Below are 21,446 nucleotides of genomic sequence, written 5' to 3' on the forward strand. Positions count from 1 at the left end.
TAGTCAGCGGGGAAGCACCCGGGCAGTAATTTATTCCACAGAAAAATTGTTCTAGGAAAAAAAACTTTGCTCGTAGAAATTTTCTTTAGTTTTAGTCAGAGAAAGAGATAGAGGGGCGAAAGGGGACTGAATTATTTAAAGAGATTTTAAGTAAATGAGTTTATGTTCTAAATCTTTTACAAGGCGAAATATAGATTGAAGCTCGGCCGAGCACATGACAGAGAAGAAAATGACTAGCAACATCTCTTCTTTGAGATAAAGGTAACAAAGAGAAAAAGGAAACAAAGAAAAATGGTAACAAAAAGGGAAAGGCAACAAAAAGGAAAAAGGTAACAAAGAGGAAAAAGTAACAAAGAGGAAAAAAGTAACAAAGAGAAAAAGTAACAAAGAGGAAAAAGTAACAAAGAAAAAAGTAACAGAGGAAAAGTAACAAAGAGGATAAAGTAACAAAGAGGAAAAAGTAGCAGAGACAAAAGTATCAAAGGGGGAAAAGTAACAAAGAGGAAAAGTAACAAAGAGGAAAAGTAACAAAGAGGAAACAAGGAACAAAGAGAAAAAAGTAACAAAGACGAAACAAGTAACAAAGAGAAAAAAGTAACAAAGAGAAAAGTAACGAAGAGAAAAAGTAACAAAGAGGAAAAAGTAAAAAAGAGAAAAAAGTAGCAAAGAGGAAAAAGTAACAAAGAGAAAACAAATAACAGAGAGAAAAAGTAACAAACAGAAAGAAGTCACAAACAGAAAAAAGTAACAAAGAGTAAAAAGGATATCGTCCACTAGATTTCGAAGCCGCTTTTGTGCTTTATCAAGGCAGGAAAGAAAGATCTTAGCACCATTGACCCGGATGTGTTGCAACAGTACTCCATCTTGGGAGGTATTTAGCTGTTAAATAGATAGGGGAATGATCCATATATTTTTCCAGGGACCTTGATAAGTCTTCAATTTCAGGTCATCAGTGAAGGTCAGCTCCACACGCTTATTCGAGCAAGGTACGTCATCACAGTGAGAACCATTCATTTCAGTTGGGGTTAAGTGAGGATCAGAACGTTAATAGTGAAAAATACGAATTACATAAAACTTCTACTCGGTAATGTCTGACGGAACAAGGGCAAACTACACTGTGGATTAAGTAAAAGCTTCGTTGCAAATTCCGTACAGATTCCCAAGTTCGAGAGCAAGATTCCCGTGTTTGACAAGATGGTCGGAAAGTAGTTTGAATAATTTAAATAATATAAATTATCAATTCTTATGAAAAATCTATTAGACTATTTACTTACTGTAATAAACATTTTATATTTTTATGTTAAGGGTTAAAGCTATTATTAAATACCCAAGGAAAACATTGCAAAAATGAGCAAAACACATAAAACATAAGAATTAGACAAACTTCATAATAAAATGAAACAAATTTACCTTTGAGGGCGTGCAACCAACAACCACTGAGCATGTGTTCAATTCTCGCATAACTTTCGTACTGAATTTGGTCTATTTCCTATGAAAATAGAAATTAGTGATATACTTAAAACAATGGCTTCTCATATAATATATGAGCGAATGATTTAAAACCAATGGTTTGATCTTAGATCTAAAGCAAAAAGAAACTTCACAAAACACAAAAAACAATACAAAAACAAAAAAACATGGCAAATAACACAGATATATTTAATTATGATAAAAATTATTCTATCTTTCCGTAAGATATAAAGTAATATCTAATATATACGAGGCACCTTGAATAAGTTTCAAGACATTTTGAATATTGGCACTTTTATTGATAGTACATACATAAAACTCTAATCACCTTCGAAGTAATCTCCTCCGGCAGAAATGTATTTGTTGTACCGTTCCAACTTTTGGAAGACCCAATAGATGTCCTCTTGTATGAGCTTACCAATGACCTTCATCACAGATTCTTTCATTTCCTCAATTGTCTCATAACGACAACCTCTAATGTTTTCCTTGAACTTAGAGAATAACCCAAGTCACATAGAGCAAGGTGTGGACTATAAGAGGGACGAAGAACTCTATATGCCCATCGTGATCAAATAGTCTGTAACAAATATGGAGTTGTAGATTGATGGATTCACACACATCTTTCGCATCTTCAGTTCCTTGTGAATAATTGTGTGTACAATTTCCACACTGACACCAAACTGTGCATTTTATTACCTCTAAAGACACATGACATTCTTATGTATGAAATTCTTTATTTGACAAATCAATTCTGATGTTCTGACTTTCTTACTTCTCCCACATTTCTCATCATCCCTTACAGAATCCTTGCCTTCATTGAATCTCCTATGCCACAAAACCGATGCCCGATTCATGCAAGATGGCCCAAAAGCAGTCTGAAGCATTCCATACGTTTATCTTGCATTTTTCCAAGTTTAAAACAGAATTGTATTGCATATCGTCATCTCTAAAGTGTCCTCACGTCCAGATTGCATTTTGTAATTTACTAGCTGTTACAATGAGGCTTTAGTAGGGCGTATTCCAATTTCTGCTGTAGCTGTTCATTTGAAACTGAAATCATAAAAATTGGTCATCTCATAAAATGTATAGCAATAGCATACTAAATTTCAAGAGTCTACGAAAATTTTAAATGTCTGCACAAAATAGTCTGGAGACTTATTAAAGGCACCTCGTAAAATCAATCATTTTTCTTCGATTTTTATCATCGACAGTTTTTTTTTCATACAAAATAATATTTAATTCTGATTCTTTTGGTCTATTGTGTCAGCATGTTTCTAAATAAAAACAAAAACTGGAATTCGATTAATTCCCTAAAAAAATACAGGTTAGAATTATTTTCATATGGACACCATCTTTCAAGTCATAACTCTGTCTTCATCAAAGATGGAGCGATACCTTTACAAGCAAAAATAATATTTTAAAAATATGTCATACACAATTTGCCATAAAAATACTTTCGATCAATGCCGGGTATTTCGAAAATAATTTTATATTATTCTGGTTAATTGATCATTGTTTTCTTATTAGTCTCTGGTTTTAATTTGAGATGAATTTTTTTACTCTTTATTCGCCTCAAACAAGGCTTATTGCCACTTGGACTTAAAGGGCTACATTTTAGGACCATATTTACAGACACACTTTGTAGAGAGGTAACAAGCGAGGAGTCTGTTCATCTTACATTTAAATTTATGCATGTTGGTACAGTTGAGGGAAGCAAGAAATGGGGAGGAAACTCCAAAGTCTAAGAGTTTGAAGAGGAATAAACTATTAGAGTAGGAGGTTTTCCGGCATCTACACATCTCTATAGTGAAAAGTTGGGATTTTTATTGCTTCTCAGGATTGTCGGTTGTATTTACGTCGATGGGATAAATGATAATAAAAAAACAACGACTTCAAGGTACAAAAGAATCATCCAACAATAATTCTTAGATGGATACATTATAACTAAAAAAAAAATAGTAATTATTTCCTCTTTTTATTCAGGTACACCGCAAGGACTAAAGGACAAAAAGGGAGCGACAGTTATTAAGCTGGCGAAATAATGACAGCGCCCGATTATTTTTGTGAGTTAACAATGTCTTTGAGTTACTTCTTTGTCTTTTCTAGTAAGCAAAATATGCAAGACTTCCAATCAATCCATCTTTAAGTGAACAGATGCCCCAAAAGCGGGTTCCGAAAAGTGAAAATATTTATCAGCTTATCCCCAACATGCCTCTTGTATGACGTAATAACCTGATACGTAACCTAATTTTAATCTTTTAACTTCCAAGGGAATTTTCCACTTCCTCCTTGCGCTAGCATTATGTGTAAAATTCCGCTTCTAATACAATTTGTAAAAATTTGCATCTCAGTATTGCTTAAGAAAAAATAACAATAAAGAAAATCACGTAGGATTATTAATTAAACTTTCTGGAAAGCTAAAAACGCACCCATTGGAAGGTGCCTTCGTTATAAACAGGCGTTAGTTTAAGACATTGTATTGTTTTCTTTAGTTATTAGCACAAGTAAAATGCTTTGAATACCCTTATGTAGCCTCTACTTCATACTGAATTCATATTTTCAAGGTATTTGTAACTTCTTTCGGCCTATGATATTTCTGCAGTCTAAAAATGATAAATCAGAGACAGGCTCGCGGCGTCTCTTCTGTGGGAAATAGTTTCCAGGGAAGAAAAAACAGTTGGATATAACAAAAAATTTCCCCCAATATTTGGTTTCAATTTAGGGTCTTAACGAATGTGAAGTTACCCCTTACTCTTCGACCCGGCTAGCACTAAACAAGGCTTCATCTATGGGGTAAAATTAATTTGTAAATTACAGACTATCTCTATTTATATAAAGTTTTGTATATGTATCTCTACTTATATATAAAAGGCACTTTGTGTGTGTGTGTGTGTGTGTGTGTGTGTGTTCGTTCCCTATGAACTTTAAAACGGCTCGGCCTATTTTTATAAATTTTCACACAAATGTACTTTATATATCTGGGAATGTTCTTAAGTAATTTTTGTGTCAGAATACTTCATATAAATACCGAAAACAATAATGGACCAAAAAGAAAAACAAACCCAAACACATTAAAGAATGTTGTTGCATATGTTGTTGCATATGTTGTTGCATATGTTGTTGCATATTTTGTTGCATATGTTGTTGCATATGTTGTTGCATATTTCTTATGTATAATATGGCTACAGGCTCATAATTGTAAATCCAAATATTTTAGTCGCATTGAATTTGATCCGTAATCATTCGAATCAATTACGGAAGGTTCCCTGAATTTTAACTTCTACTTAACCCTCCTTAAGTTTTAGAAACATTATAGAAAAAATGTTATGTAAATTTCTGAAAATTTCAATAAGGATTTTAGACACAATGTTTCGTATGATTATATCTTAATCTTATTTTTTGCAGAGGTGCAAAACAGTTCAGCTTCGGGCATACATTTCTTCTCTTCTGTTCGGTATATTCTTCTAGATTATTTGAAATTATTCGATTACAAAAATGTATATCCACATTAATTTAGTATATAAAGGGCAGGTGCGTGTATATATGTCCAACTAAATGTGACTTAAAACAACTACACACAAACATCCACAAAGTTGGTATAGTATTGATTAGCATTGTCCTGGATGAATAATTTCTAAAAATAAAATAAATTTATACATTCTTTGAGGTTTTGCTTCATCAGGGAGGGTCGGTTAATTTCCAATTTACAAAGAGGAGATAAATGATGTCCATTATTATTATTTTCAAATACGACAAGGGGGTGAGCTGGGTGAAGGTAAAAGAAGAAGGGGTGGAAATTAGGAAAAATGGAGAAAGGGCGAAGAGAGAAAGATAAGGAGAGATAGAGAGAAATTTCATTATATAAAGATCTTACACACACATCTAACATTACCTATTTTGTTTTTTGTATGAAGCCAGGCAACACCAGATAGTCTTGCTAATCTATAATATAAATCTTATTTGTCTATTTAAATGTATGTTAGTATGTTAGCCTAAAACTTTCGAAAAAAGGGGCGGATTTTCATGAGATGTGTATGATTTTGAAGCTCGAAGCCTCGGACGACAAATATTGAAAAATTGGCCAAAAACATTAATTGATTCACCCTCAACTGGGCAGTTTTCTACAAGGAGGGGTTGCTTTTTGCGAGCCATTTTTGCTAGCCATCGTATCGGTTGAATTGACTTTGCCTAATTTTAACGTTCTAATCTTTCAGTCGTGTCATGGACCAGTGGTAAGACTTCAGATTTTCTTTTACTTCCTTTTCTGCCTTCGCATCACGTGTTCGAACCTGACTGCCTACTACCACTTTTTTCTTTTTACTCAACACACAACTCCAAACACCAAAGCAACGCCAGACACCCAGGCTAGTCTATAATATAAATCTCACCTGTCTGTTTAGATGTATATATGTATGTTTGTATGTCTGTCTAAAATTTTCAACAGAGGCGACAAATTTTCACAAGATCAGTATCGTTTTGAAGCTCGACCTTTGGACGACAAATATCGAACAATTGGCTACAAACATTAATTCCTTCACCCTCAACTGGTCACTTTTCTACAAGGAGAGGTCGCTTTTCTCGCCGATATTTTCGAAAGTCATCCCCTCTTTTCGATTGGCTAGCCTTAATTTAAACCTTCGGCACTTCCGGTTTGGCGATGAACGCAACAGAAAGGCGTCCCGTTTTTTTCCAAGTTCTTTTCCTCCTTCGCAGTACCGGTTCGAGCCTGCCTGCCATCCTACTACAACTTTTTTGCTCAACTCACACCTTACAAAACCCGGACAACGCCGGGCATCCAGGTTAGTCTATTATATAAATCTCACCTGTCTGTTTGTGCGTATGTATGTATGTATGCACGTTTGTATGTATGTATGCAAGTTTGTATGCCACGCTAAAACTTCAGCCAGACGCATTGGACCGTGATGAAACCGGTATCGTTTTAAACTCTGGTCTTTCGGACGAGAAATATCGAATAATTGGCCACAAACATTAATTCCTTCACCTTCAATTGAGCAGTTTTGAACAAGGAGGGGTCGGTTTTTGCGTCCACATTTTCGCAAAGTCATCGTCTCGGTTGGATTGATTACGCTTAATTTCAACGCTCAGGACTTAGGGTCGCACCATGGAGACATCCGTTAAGACATCACGTTTTTTAATCTTTTTTTCTCCTTCGCGTTGCGGGTTCGAGCCTGGTTGCCTACTACCACTTTTTTTAACAACCCTTCTTTCCACCCGGGCTGCCTACTATTGTTTTGCTACCACCCCCGCTTTTTTACACCCGCAGGGTTCCTTACTACACCACCTACACACACACCCAGGCAACGCCGGCCACCCCGCTAGTAATATATAAAAGGTAATATTACGGCATAAAATAACCGAACGAGTCATAAATCCTAACAACCAAGCAACCAACCAGCAAAGAGACACCGGAAAATCAAACTATAAGTTATCCATTTCTGAAATCATCAAAGATCGAATACATTTTATAATCCTTATAAAATGTCTTAATGAAAGTTCTCGTATGTCAACGAAAATCAATTAAAGTAAATGAAATCCGTTTTTTTAATAACCGTATTTCTTTATTGATCTATTTGGTGTTTTCGATTGCGATTCACGCAAGAATATACAAATGCACCTACCAGTTTTACATACATTTTATTATGTCTACCAACGAGATTAAGTTTCACCTGGCGCCTGTCTGCTCATTCATTTGTTCATGTGTCTACCGGTCAACATTTTCATGTAGTAAAACCAGTGACTTCGGATATAGTTTTAAAAGTAGGCGTACATTAAAAGCATAAACCAAACAAAACAAAAACGTAATTTGTACATTCATTTCTTTTGTGGACTTCGTCATATGTGTTGTTTCACCACGTTTCGTCATTATCTAGCCTTCTTCGGGTGATCAACTGCGACGGGATAAGAATACTGAGTCTTGTAACTTGTCTCCAGTAATTATTGTAAGAATTGAAATTAATTTGACTTACCGGGAGTGGGTCGGAGGGAAGAAAAGACACTGAACTGCTGTTTGCCGTTACTGAGAAACTGGGTGTCTATTTCCTACTAAGTTAAATAGACATTCTAATCTCGTTGGAAATCACGTTGGAATTCTCGCCACTGAGAGTTAGTATGTATAAAAGGAGTTGTCTCACTACGGGTTAGTGATTAGTTAAGAAGCTAGTTACCTAGCTTTCTAGTCGGTTGGCGTCTCTTAGACTGATTACCTTGTTACTGTTGTTACCTTTACAAGGAAAGAAAAGACTGCTTGTAAGCAACGTCACCATTTTGTTGCAAACCCTTACTACCTTTTCTTACAACCCCCTCTTCTTGTTGGTGAAATAATCCTGACATTACTGCCTTCCATAGTTGTTGTCTTATCACGTTTAGGTAAACTAATTATCTCTACAGTTCCAGATGAGCATCGTCTGAAGATAACGATTTCAATCCTACCCAAACAAACCAGAGGATTAGTTAGCGAAAAACGTGGCGAAACAACAACCATGGAAAGCAGTAATTACTGGGGACAAGTTACAAGACTCAACATTCCTATCCCGTCGCTGATAATCACCCGAAGAAGGCCAGAGGATGAGTTGGCCGGAACGTGGTGAAACAACAACAACTATGAAGATGAGGATAACGGTCCACAAAAAAAAAAAAAAAAAAATGAATGCACAAATTATGAAGCCTCATCTTAAAGGATTTCAAAATATAAAAGAAACAAAAATTAAAAGCATAACTGCATTGGTAAAAAGATACTTTATTTACTTGCCTACGAGAACAGAATGTGACGCAAAGTCTTACTTGATGTGTGGTGTGACAATGTTTTAACACCACAAAGCCGGCCATGAACAAATTATCATAAAAATGGCAGAGATCGAACCTATAGTAATTCACTGGTGTGGTACCACTGGCCGTCGTGGTTCTCCCACCCCGCCATTGCCGGGAGGTGATTTTGTCGTGCGCAGAGCGATACAGAAAAAAATGGACCACAATGCATTGTTGACAGAACTCTTTTTCGTTCCTGGCAACCATAGGACGAGGACACATATTTTTTTGGCTCTGTATGAATGAGAGGAGGGGTCATCTACTCTCCATCAGCACTAGTCAGGACTATCTAGGTAGCTAGCTCAGTCTAATCATTTAAAAAGTTCAAGTATTAGTGTTTTTTTTATTGTTTTCTTTTAAACATTGTAAAATATTGTAATATATATATATATATATATATATATATATATATATAAATAAAATAGTTAAGATTTCTTATATATATTACAACTGTGTTGAGCGTTGTTTTGCTCTGCCTTAAATATCGAAACAGTATCTGAAGACGATTACGGTCAGGGAAGCTTCAACCTCAAGAGGATTCCAGCTGGAAGACCACCAGAGTGAGCCGTCATCCTGAGAGAAGGAAGGAGTCAGCCACACCCAAAATCCTAACGTGTAACTTTACTCTTCTACTCTGATCGACTTATCTTCATATTTCTATCCTGCTGACTGGTCCATTTTGTTGTAATCTGGTACCGTTCCCGGGACATTTGCTATTGACCGGCCCATAGTGTTACACGAGTAGAGGTGCCTCAGGCGACCAAATAAACTTGAATCACCTTTATACCTGAAGGAGGACGTAATATATAAGAGGATGCCTACATGAGATCTCGCAGAACATATTCTTCATTTTAATCTTTACCCGAAAGGCTCTCAAATATAAGGATGTGTTAGATTTAATTTCTTTACGAAAGTTAGATATGAAGGTTGACTTCATTGAGATCATTAAAATAATAAATGGGATATTTTAAATATAGAATGCACTATCAATAAAATCTCATCTCGCACTGGTTATGGACTGGTTATGGTAAGACAGTTCTCATCAACTAAAACTGCCACCTTTTTAATACAGGAGTAGAATTCCTTATAAAAGAAGTAATGGGCGAGAAAGAGAGATGGAGATTAATAGATAGAGAGAAATAGAGTAAGAGAAAGAAAGAAAATTAGATAGGCTGACACAGATTAATAGATAGGGTGAAAGAGATATAGAGAAAGGAAGGAAATGAGAGAGAAAGAGAGAAAGGCAGATAGAGACAGATAGAAAAATATATAAATAAAGACAGAGAGAGAGGGAAAGAAGCGAGATGGAGATTAATAGATAGAGAGGAAGAGAGTGAGAGAGATAAAGAGATATGGAGAGAGAGAGAGAGAGAGAGAGAGAGAGAGAGAGAGAGAGAGGGAGAGAGGAGATGAAAACAAGAACAAAACCTGGCAGAAAACGTATTTAAAAAGATCATCAGTCAATTTTTATGTATCCTTTCAAAATTCCATCTATTTACGCTTCATCCGCACACTTCAAAATACACGAACGATAACAGACTTGTGAAATAACTTACAATTATAACACGCTTAATAGTATATATATATGATAGTATATATATAATAGTATATATATATATATATATATATATATATATATATATATATATATATATATATATATATATATATCATATGCTTAACAATTAATAAATAAACCATGATATGCCCTTGAAGATGAATAACGTGGTAATTGCATTTTAACAGGGACTTGACATTTTGCATGAAAGTATTACAAACGAACTAAGGAAACGAATCTGATTCAGCTTTTTCAGTTGAAATAAAAGGCATTTATTTATGGCACTTTCCAAACTACACCTGCATCTTGATTTTACAAATCTCTTCGTTCGTTATGTATTAAAAAAAAAAAACTCTTCCGTGGCGAACACGTGCTTTTTCTCCTCCCGCGTCGACACGTCTGCTCAAGTCTAATCGTGGCCACGCGGTTCGTTTTAAATCTGTTTTTCTTTCCGCTGCTATATCTGCAGCTCGTCTTACGGCGCACAATCGTCTGACTATCTTATTTTTTGTTTCAAGTTCGGATTGCAACTTGCTTTAAAAGTTAATCTCGCACTCATACGTGCTTCAAAGTCGCTCTCGCCACTCGCGTAGTTACCTTTTCTCATCACTTTATTTCCTTTTTATCCTCCGCTGGACGTCACCTCGTGCATCAGCTTGTTCATTTGCATATGTGTCGTGCTGCTGCTGCGTCGGAGGCTCTACTAAAGATGTGTTATTCGATTAGTGAAAAGCTGAGTATTTTAAGAATGCATGCAAGCATCTGACTCTTGTATAGAATTTATATATTTACCTTTAATACAGAATGAAGACGGAATACAGTCCGAGGATCTGTCTGTTCTTGAGTAAGACACACTTCACATTTGTTGTTGACGCACAAATATTGTCTGGTGGTCAAGTGTCGAAGTCGAATCTGCTGTTCCCAGTGGATGATATCACCTTTTAAAGTTATAAAAAAAGTAAATAAAATTAAAAATAAATACAAGTACTTCAACAAAAAAAATATGTTTCTTAATTTTTTAGATGAAGATTGATTATTTCAATTATTTGAATCATGTTCTCATCTTTAGTATTATACACCAGCATTTCGGCCGATTTCACTCCCGAGATCCACAAGAAACCGTGGCGTAACGGATAAAGTACTAGGTTTTATTTCTGACACCAATCTTCAGTGCAGGCATTACTAAAATACAATTGCTAATTACTTAAGACATCGACCCGATCATGGCTGACGGAACGAGTACATGCTCGCCCAATGGATTAAATAAAAGGTTCCGTTCGAAATTCCGTGCACATTCCCGAGTTCAATAGAAAGAAGTTCGAAAAGATCATAAGTTACACTGGCCAAAACGTTGTGAAAATAGCACTGAGTCCGAATAATTTAAAGAATACAGAAAAAAGCCAGTTTTGATACAAATGTAGAGAGATTTTATAGTAGTTTAAGGTTCGTACGTTGATGTACAATCTGCATTCAATAAGATTCCAGACATTTTTCTGTTGGGCTGTTTTATTGATAATACATACATAAAACGATAATCCCCTTTTGAAGTAATCTCCTTCGGCTGCAATGCACTTGTTGTACCTTTCCAACTTTTAGAAGGCCCCAAGGAAGTACTCTTGTCTGAGCGTGCCAATGACCCTCGTCACAGCCTCTTCAATCTTCTCATAACAAAGCCTCTAAGGATTTCCTTGAGCTTAGGGTATAACCAAAAGTAACAGGGAGGGAAAGTAACTGTCTTGATGTCGATCTTAGTGACATAGCCTGTGATCTTCTCTGAGCATCATTGGGACAAACTTCGCACAAATCTACCGCATCATAAGTTCCTCGCAAATATTTGTGTGTACAGTTCCCACACTGACATCAAACTCTGCACATATTTTCTCTATAGACACATGAGGTTCCTTATCTTTGACATTCTTTATTTGCCTCATCAACTTCAATGTTCTGACTTCCTTACTCTTGCCACATCTCTCACCATCCCTCACAGGCTCCTCACCTTCCTTGAATCTCTTATGCCACTCAAAAACTGATGCTCGATTCATGTAAGATGGCCCAAAAACAGTCTGGAATATTCCATACGTTTCTGTGGCATTTTTCCAAGTTTAAAACAGAATTTTATTGCATATCGTTCTTCTTAAGTGTCCCCACGTACAGAATGCATTTTTGAAATTAACTAGCTCTGACAATCAGGCTTTAGTAGCGTGTATTCCAGTTTCTATAGTAGCTGTTCATTTAAACCTGAAATCATAAAATTTGGTCAGTCATCTCATAAGATGTATAGCAATGACATACTGAATTTTTAAGAGTCTACGACAATTTTAAAATGTCTGCACAAAATAGTCTGGAAACTTATTGAAGGCATCTCGTAAGTTACATGCTAATTTATAAATTCATCAGAAAACAAACATCTGCCTCAGGTGCGGATGAATTCATTTACTTTATCGTTAAACTTATTCAACATTCAGAGCAACGAGTGACGCATGTGGTAAAACGCGCAACAAACATCATGCTACAAAACTCCCCTATAAATCTAGCCACAAATCGCAGAAGCCAATTTCATCCCAGCAGCAACGTGCTTTGTTTGAGGTGAATAAAGTGCAAAAGAAAGAATTAGCATTGTTTTTCTACGCGGGACTCATTACTTATCAAGGCACGAAAGTCACGTGGGGATAAGGGTGAATGAACGTAAGGTGGTTGTGTGGTAATCGTTAATGGTATAAATTGGGTAGAATTTGATTATTTATAGGTAGGGGGGAGGCTCAACAAGAACTTCTTTACATAGGATTTTAAGGTTTCTAACAGTATTTTGTATAGTTGTTTTTATTTTTAACTCACTTTCCCAAACTTACCGTGTTCGACAGAGAGTTCGGCGCCATTTTTAATTTTCAAATACATCGGTAAACACTGTATATTTTTCGCGCTGAATAAACATGCTAAATTAAATAAAAACACTAAAAAAACTATCCAGTTTGGTAGAAAAGTAACTTATCTTGCCTTTGATAACATTTATTTGTTATATATTTGTTATTCGACAACTTTTTCGAATCTATATGTTTAGTAATACAAACCCGTTTAGTAGTCAACCAAGAAGCGGGCCAGCGGAAGAGTGTTCCACAGGCGAGCAGTTCTGGGAAATAAGCTTTGTTTTAGACACTGGATAATTCAAAGGACACATGTTAGGACAGAAAGATATTTATATTTAAGAAGCACACACAGAAATACATTAACTTACCATCAAGTATACTTGATTCGGCTTCTACTTCCCAGTAAGTGATACCAGAAGTTGGCGGAGACATTGTTTTGGGCCGATGTTGATCCATTATTCGCACTCTGAAGTGAACTTGAAAAGAAAAAGAGATATTTATCTGTGGATGTTTCCATGGTAACAACATATTTTGGAAATGATCAGTTGTGCAATTATTAATCCTGAAATGTTTAGTTTAACTCATTTCGTAACATTTATGTTACGTTTTCAATGTTGTCTAGATTTCCACAACTGACTTAGAGTATTTTTGCACTGCTGAATCAGGAAATAGCATCCTTTTCTATCGATCAGGTCAGGTTTTTATGCTAAGTTGATGAAAAAAAAACCCAGATCTTGTGAAAAAATCGATTAAATTTTTTGTGGCATTCTCAGCTGATTTTTGTCAACACATATAATCTTAAATATGTTTTAAGAGAGAAAAAATGTTTAGTTGACAACAAATATCGATTACCTTATAGAAACATCGATTACTGTAAACAGGATGTTGGACATTGATAAAAGTAAGTACATGTAAATTGCATCTTGCTTCATTATTGTTCAAACGTCAGGGCTTAACTCGAATTCTCAGCGGTAAAGAGGTTTCTCATCAGGTTCCAACAGTAGTCAGCAATTATAACTTCGTAGTAGTGACCCTGACACATTGACCTTCATCTCTTTCAGATCCTGATGAAATCTCTCCACCTCATCATCACTTATTGAACCCAGTTTTTCATGAGTTTTCGAACTCTGGATCTCTGATGAGCTGCCGGATCTAAAGACTCTCAAAGATGACAGCTTTCAACTTCTCCAAGTACACTCATAGAAAAGTCTTGCATAAATAAGCGAAGCAGTCACCATCTTTATCCAGAGTTTTGGTGAACTGCTGTATTAAGCTGAGCTTGATGTGCAGCGGCAGGAAGAGTATTCCATTTCTGTCCAACAGAGGGTCGTTAATGACGATTCTTTTCTTTGCAAGGCACCAAAATTTCTTTGCCATACCAATTTTGGAAAGATTTTGAGGTTTTATGACTTCAAACCAATCATTTCGATACAATTACCCATAACTATCAGACCTGAATACTTCTTGTCATTTAAATAATCATTTACAATCCAAACATTTATTCGACATTTTTTTAACATAGTATCCACATCAAGGCCCAGAGTCCACTCGAGGAGAAGGGTAAAGGAGCGCACAGTAGTCAATGGAACAATAGCGTAGTAATCGTTAGTAGTGAAAATTTGGTAAATTAGATTACTTAAAGGGAACGTTTCATCAAGAACTTGTTTACGTTGGACTTCAAGACAACCATATTGTAGTCAGCTGGAAAGCAGGCAAACGGAAGATGATTCCACAGGTGTGCAGTTCTAAGAAAGAAGCTTTGTTCATGGAATCTACGTTTAGGTTTAGACACAGATAAAGAGTGGGGGGAATTATTGATAGTGTTTCAGCTAGAAGAGTTTTCACGTGACGAGGGAGGACCATAGATTGGAGCTCAAATGAGCATTTGCCATGAAAATAACGATAAAGCAGAGACAGGCTCGCCACGTCTCTTCTGTGAGAAAGTGGTTCCAGGAAAGTAAAAAGGACACTCCCTACTAGGCTACGAAGTTTATTTTGAACTCTGTTAAGGCAGGATAAGATCTTTCAACAGGACTCCATCTTTCGACGTACCGGATTCCTATATAGGTAGAGAATTTCATCAGCAGTGAGATATCTACTGGATCGATAGAAGGATCCCACCAATTTTTCCGGCGACCTTGGATACGAATTCGATGTAAGTATTCCATTTCAGTTGTTCTTGGCCTTCGGGCCGGGATCAAAGTGTAGTATCTGTCCGGCAGATACTGCAAGCTATGACTAGCAAAGACCAGATGTGGGGGCAACTCCACATGCCTGACCTTTAACCAGCTCCCATTTCCCACCTCTCGGGAGCTGGTCCCCTTTTTCCCTTCCCCCTCCCTTCACTCCTCACATTAAAAATTGGCCTTGTGCCTAATTTGCTCGGTGGGGGAGCACATAAATACCATCTGTCCGGCAGATACTGCAAGCAAAGACCATTATAAGACCTTGGTCAATGTAGGGGAAACCCTTCATACCAATTGTCACTATCCAGCTCCCCTAGTCCCCGGGGAGTTGGTCCCCATTTCCCCTTCACTCCTCACATTAAAAATCGGGCTTGCGCCTAATTTGCTCGGTGGGGGAGCAAATAAATACCAACCCCACATATCAGACCTTGGTCAATGTAAGGATCACCCTACAGACCAACAGTTACTATCTAGCTTCCATTTCCCACCTCTCGGGAGCTGGTCCCCTTTTCCCTCCCCCTCCCTCTCTCTCCACATTAAAAAACGGCCTTGTGCCTAATTTGCTCAGTGGGGAAGCAAATAAATACAATCTGTTCTGCAGATGCTGCACTTAAGATAATTTGTACCAGTCAATGGAGAGGAAACCCTCTATACTGGGACAATTATTATTTTTGGTAACCAGAATACCCCCTTTTTGCCTACTTTTAGGGGAGCTGGTTTTACCCCACATTAAAAACGGCTTTGTGCTTAATTTGCTTTGGTGGGGAAGCAAATAAATACAGTAAGTATTCCATTTCAGATCGTAGCACTTTACCCCCACGAACTTCTAAAATGCCCCACACGTACGTATATGTGAACAAAAATAAAAAAAATAGACATGTGACTATAACTAAAATATTTGACCTGATTAAGCAAAATCAATGTGATGTTTTGATTTAGCGCATCAAATTCACCCTTAATCAGCTGAAAAAAAAACAAACAAACAACAACAAAAAAAAAAAACGCAGACAAAAAATTTGTAATCAATTATTTTATAGCATTAAAATTTATTTGCATCCATTAAGTTTTTTTGGTTGGTTATGACTTTTTGAGATATCACTTTTCCCACTTAAATCCTTAAAATAAATAAAACATTTTTCGGATATTTTGGTACTGGCCCAAGGTCACATCAGTATCTTCCGGTAGTTTACAGTAAGCTGACGGAAAAGCAGCTGGAAAAAGCCGACTGATTAACCAATTCATACTCAGCTCTCAGCAGACAATATTTTCTTTAATAGGAAAAATCACTATTTCGATTATAGTTGTTTTCAATAGAAAATGTTTTCGTCTTAACAACGCTTAAAAATATATTATTAAAAATTTCATGAAAACAAACTTGGATACTTTCTATGAAAAAAAGAAAAAAAACACTTTTGATTTTCGTTCATAGTTATTCGCATATTTTCATCTTTAAAAAAAACTTATTTCTTTGAAATATTTCTTGAAAAATTGTTTTAATATAATTTTCCTGAAAAAAAAAAATAAGATAAATACATATATATTTTTTCATATAATTAAGCTTACTGTAAATCTAGTCTTTTTATGCTAAAATTTTGAATTTAATATATAGCAGTGTTCGTGTGGGCTTTTTTTCCGGAAAATTTTCCGGTTGCTTAGAGTAAACTGGCGGAAAATACTGACACGACCTTGGGTCAGGTTCTGTATCAGTACTAATATTTCATCTGATAGTCCTCAACACGAATCTTATATTTTCTCAAGCTTACTATTATATGTTTTTAATCCATCCGATTTCTGAGGTGCAGATTGTTGGATTTGTTTGAATTATTTCGATAACTATTATCGCCCAAGTTGTTATAGTTACAACGTTTTGGTTGATGTAAACTTCGGCCTTCTTCGAATAATCTAATCCCTTCTTAAAATGTCCAACACTATTGTTCTGAAATTTTTAGATGAATGTTGTTTGTTTGTATTACTTGTTTTGATTGAATTATTGTTCTCATCTTGAGTGTTATTTGTGCAACGTTTCGATTGATGTATCCTTCGACCTTCGTCAATCATGTTGGTCGCCTCTTGGAAAAGAAAGGAGAAAAGTTATTGACTCCTTAGATGGTTTCATATTTTTGACACGGGGAGAAGGTCGAATAGTTTGGACTAGCTGATCAAATAGTGAAAGAAAAAGGAACACACTCCCTTTATATGGAATGAGGTTAAAGTATGGATTTAAGATGGAGAGTTAGACGACTTAAAAAAAAGCGGTACATATGCTAAAAAAGAAAGATTACTAAGAAGATGAAACATAGAGATACCAGTATATAGGGAATCTTTAATTAAAAGGAAAAACAAAAAATTGTAAACCCCTCTTTAAATTTTCAACACTAAAAAGGGAGATATTCCCTTGTTAAATTTATTAGAGTTACTCCCCTTGTCAGCAAATTATTTTATTCAGACATACGAAACAACAGCAAAAAAAAACCTCCAAGAATACGAAACCATCTACGGAGCCAGAAACTTTTCTATTTTCTTTTCCAAGATGAGGACAACATGCCTGACAAAGGTCGAAGGTCACAGCGACAGAAACGTTGCACAAATAACACTCAAAATGAGAACAATAGTCCGATCAAAATAAGTAATACACTATTTTTGTTCGTTATCTGGTATGGAAAACGTTTGTACATTGTTATTATATTAACAATAAATAAATAAAATAAAATAATAAAAAACAAAACCAAAAAAAGGTAACCGAAAAAATATTCGGTAAATTTCACTGGAGATAAGGAATAAATTTACCATCTTCTGTTAAGTCCTCCTCGAACAATCCCTCGGCAACTAGATAAGCTTCCAACTCTTTATGAAACAACCGAATCACAGATCCACCCTGAAGAAATAAAAATAAAATAGCGGTCTTAATTAGAAGGGCGTAACAATGAATAGAAACAAAGAAATCATGCTCACATCAACTAGAACACAATATAGAGTTTATTAAATAAAACCTTTTTCCATAAAACTCAATTCATGTGTGCGTGATATTTATGTGTTCCCTATAATAAAAACAGGTCAGAGAATTTACATAAAATTAAAAAGTATATTTGTCTGGTCCTAGATGGAATTCATTCCATAAGAGAAGAACCTCAGCATCCTGACGAACCTGTGGTTGAACTCGTTCAGCAAGACTACCGCCTTAACCTCCCATGATCCCTTGAAAACATTTGTGATGAACATGTATTGAGATTTGCGGTAGCAGGAGTAACCAATGCCCTTTTTTATTCAGCAAATCGTCGACTTGTGACAACTTATGCTAGAAGCGATCTTGACGTAGCTATGGCTTCGTATTTTGCTGCAACATCCTTTATATAAATATGGAAGTGTGATTATCATTTAATCCCGGTCAACGTCGGGTCACCCAGCTAGTCATATACACTTTTATCGTCTTTCGTGGAAGACAATGGAAGTAGTCTCGAATCTCTGCGTTACACACTATGTGATGAACATGTATGCGTCCCAACCTTTATGCTATGCACAATGACAAGGACCTTTTAGAAGTTCTAATACATATATGCAAGTGTAATAAAATTACATACATGTGTATACGCCAATAACATGGAGATTTTTTCCAACTTTTCGGCTTTCTCCTCTAGCAGAAGCCGGGTGAACGCGTAGTAAAATATCAGCAGGAGCTGTAAGATAGCTGGCTTGCAAAGATATTAGCAGCAGTAGCCAAAATGCATATATGCAAATTAGGAAATATGCGCGAGTTTGCGCGACAAGAAAAAGAAAAAGGGACACCACGTAGTTGAGAGAAAAATGTGGTTGAAAAAGATGGACGTGTAAAGTCGAAGAGGAGAAACACTAAAAGCTCTCGCATACATGAAAACTTTATACACGTTTGATTATAGCTGATAGCACTCAAGTCATTTAATTTCTTTATAAAATAATTTTATTAAGAAGTCTTCATAATTTTGGCTTTGGTTTCGATTATAGCTGATGGCACTTAAGTTATCTGTTTTTTTATAAATAATTTTACCAAGAATTCCTCATAAGTTTTAGTTTCGGTTTCGATTATAGCTAATGACACCTTAGTAATTTTTTAATTTTTAATAAATAATTTTATAAAGAATTCTTCATAAGTTTTGGTTTCGATTATAACTGAAGGAACTAAAGTTATATATATATATATATATATATATATATATATATATATATATATATATATATATATATATATATATGCGGTTTCACTTAATGCCTTAACTAGCAAATTCTAGCATTGCTACACATGTAATTTGCTGATTTCTTTATGCCCTCTGATGAGAAGAATAACAAGAATAGCATTCTTTGTAAAGTTCAACTTACAGTTTTAATTTTCTTTCTCTTATATATATATATATATATATATATATATATATATATATATATATATATATATATATATATATGTGTTTCGGTTTCGATTCAAGCTGATGAACCCAAGTCATATCGATGTATTTTTTTATTTTTTAAATCGCAACTTTATAATATATAAAAATCGGCAGATAATATATAAATGGAATCCACAAGAATTAAAGTATCATATTTAAGCGTATTCTACGACCTGGCTACGCCGGGCGTCCCTGCTAGCTTGGATAAATGCATCTGCAGTTTTAACAAAATACCTACAATAATATCAGAGCGTCTCCATTTATACTGAATATCTGCAGAACGCCAACATCAATATATTACATATGAATCAGTCCCCTGTGGAATTTCCACAGGTCCCTCTAGTCAATATTAATTTAACATAATTAACTTAATCATAATTAGTGCACCTTTGTTTGGCTTGCAAAAAACATAATCATTTCGTTAGTTTGGTTTAAATTTAGAACTTTTCGTTTTTGTTGATGACCAAACGTTTTGAGTTCGAATGTCATGATATCAATCATGTTTTTTAAAATCAATTTCTTCGTTTTCTTTTACAAAAATCACATTTTTATTAAATACAAGGACATGACTCACCCGAACAAATTTTGTTTGATCCGGATTTATTCTGTGACTTCCAACCAATGTAAAACTTGATCGTTCCATCCCGAGGTTCAGTTCAGATCTGGAAAGTAAAAACCAAAAACATTTCTCTATAATACATAAACAAACCTTGACCCGAGCCCTTTGAAACCTACTTTGATTTGATTTTTTTTTTTATTGATTTTACTCAAGCCGAATTCTCAGAAACCAAGAACTCCCTTCATGGCGCTAACAGTTGATCTCTATATACATATATATTGGAATTTTCCATTAATGTTCTTATATTACCTGCCAAACGTTGGGTTAGTAAATTGGTTAATAATATTCTCATATTCCCAATTGACTAATAAACTTTATTATACGATATCTTTCTTGTCTCTGAGTCTTACTGGATTCCATGGTTCTGGATATGACCTTAAACTATATCCAGTGGTGAGGCCTCAGCTTGCGGGCTTTGGGGAGTGTGGAGTCACCCTTTAATTGCTATTGCTCCCAGGTCCACTCTGATCCGGAGTGGTAGCACCTGTTAGGGTCCCAACTATGGGTTAATAGAAACGGACTTAAAAACAACAAATATATTCTATTAAAAATTTTTTTCTTCAAAATCTTTGTATTCGGCATTAAATAACCTGAAAAGGGTTGATATGCCGTAAAACAAAACACTCAAACCAACCAACCTTACTGGATTCCAGGACAACAATTAATGTAGTCTGGTGGAGTGTTGTTACTTGACGTAACATCACTGGGAAAAGGGACACCATTCATTATATGAGTCTGTGACGAGGGGATTTTGTTGGCTTACTTGTGGAGTGAAATATCCTCGTGTCAGATGGTCCACAGAAACTGGAGCAACATAACGATGTATCTAGTATATATTCAAACGCTTTTGGAAATTAAAACTTTCCTCTATTGATTAAAGAGAATGATTTGAAACTATCGTATGCATGTTATTACATCATTACATATTTAAAACTCTAGTGATATATACACATCGAGGTCCCAACCCATTTTTTGTGTGAACATAAATAAAATAATTTATTTAATCTCTCTCGCCCCCTATATATATATATATATATATATATATATATATATATATAATTACTTCATTTACTCACATAAAATTAATATGCGAAAGTACAAATTTATGCGTAAACTTTAAGTATTTACTTCAAAAGTGCTCAATACGTAGGTAGAGCTAATTAGTAAATTATAAAATATATATGGCGATTAAGCTACACTGAATATTCCGCGTTTCATCCACTCTAGGAATCTTCAGGCTTATATATATATATATATATATTATATATATATATATATATATATATAATTTTTTTAATGTGATAATATCTGATATATATATATATATATATATATATATATATATATATATATATATATATATATAGTCATCCGCATACAGTACTGTTTCGCTATTTTACTGCTCATCAGTGGCTAGACATTCAACTATCTCAAGCCAGGATCGAAACTCGACCACCCATATGACAGTCGAAGCTATACGGCTGCTGCTATGAGGGCAGTGAATTAACA

At 35.2% G+C, this 21,446-nt stretch overlaps 1 protein-coding gene across 3 annotated transcripts in view; it reads right to left on the reverse strand.

The window, feature by feature from the left end:
* The window catches only part of LOC145278009 (inositol 1,4,5-trisphosphate-gated calcium channel ITPR3-like), a 704,464-nt gene that overhangs the window by 352,025 nt on the left and 330,993 nt on the right, over positions 1-21,446 (reverse strand). For all 3 annotated transcript variants that reach the window (XM_080130185.1, XM_080130184.1, XM_080130186.1), the window contains 5 exons: positions 19,893-19,980; positions 17,691-17,778; positions 13,086-13,193; positions 10,646-10,791; positions 1,411-1,489 (listed from right to left, as the gene is read on the reverse strand). In XM_080130185.1, the coding sequence (XP_079986311.1) occupies positions 1,411-1,489; positions 10,646-10,791; positions 13,086-13,193; positions 17,691-17,778; positions 19,893-19,980 (509 nt within the window). The remainder of the gene's footprint in view (positions 1-1,410; positions 1,490-10,645; positions 10,792-13,085; positions 13,194-17,690; positions 17,779-19,892; positions 19,981-21,446) is intronic.

Source organism: Euprymna scolopes, chromosome 6 (genome assembly GCF_053919585.1).
Source record: "Euprymna scolopes isolate OS-2025 chromosome 6, ASM5391958v1, whole genome shotgun sequence".
NCBI classification, from domain to species: Eukaryota; Metazoa; Mollusca; class Cephalopoda; order Sepiida; family Sepiolidae; genus Euprymna; species Euprymna scolopes.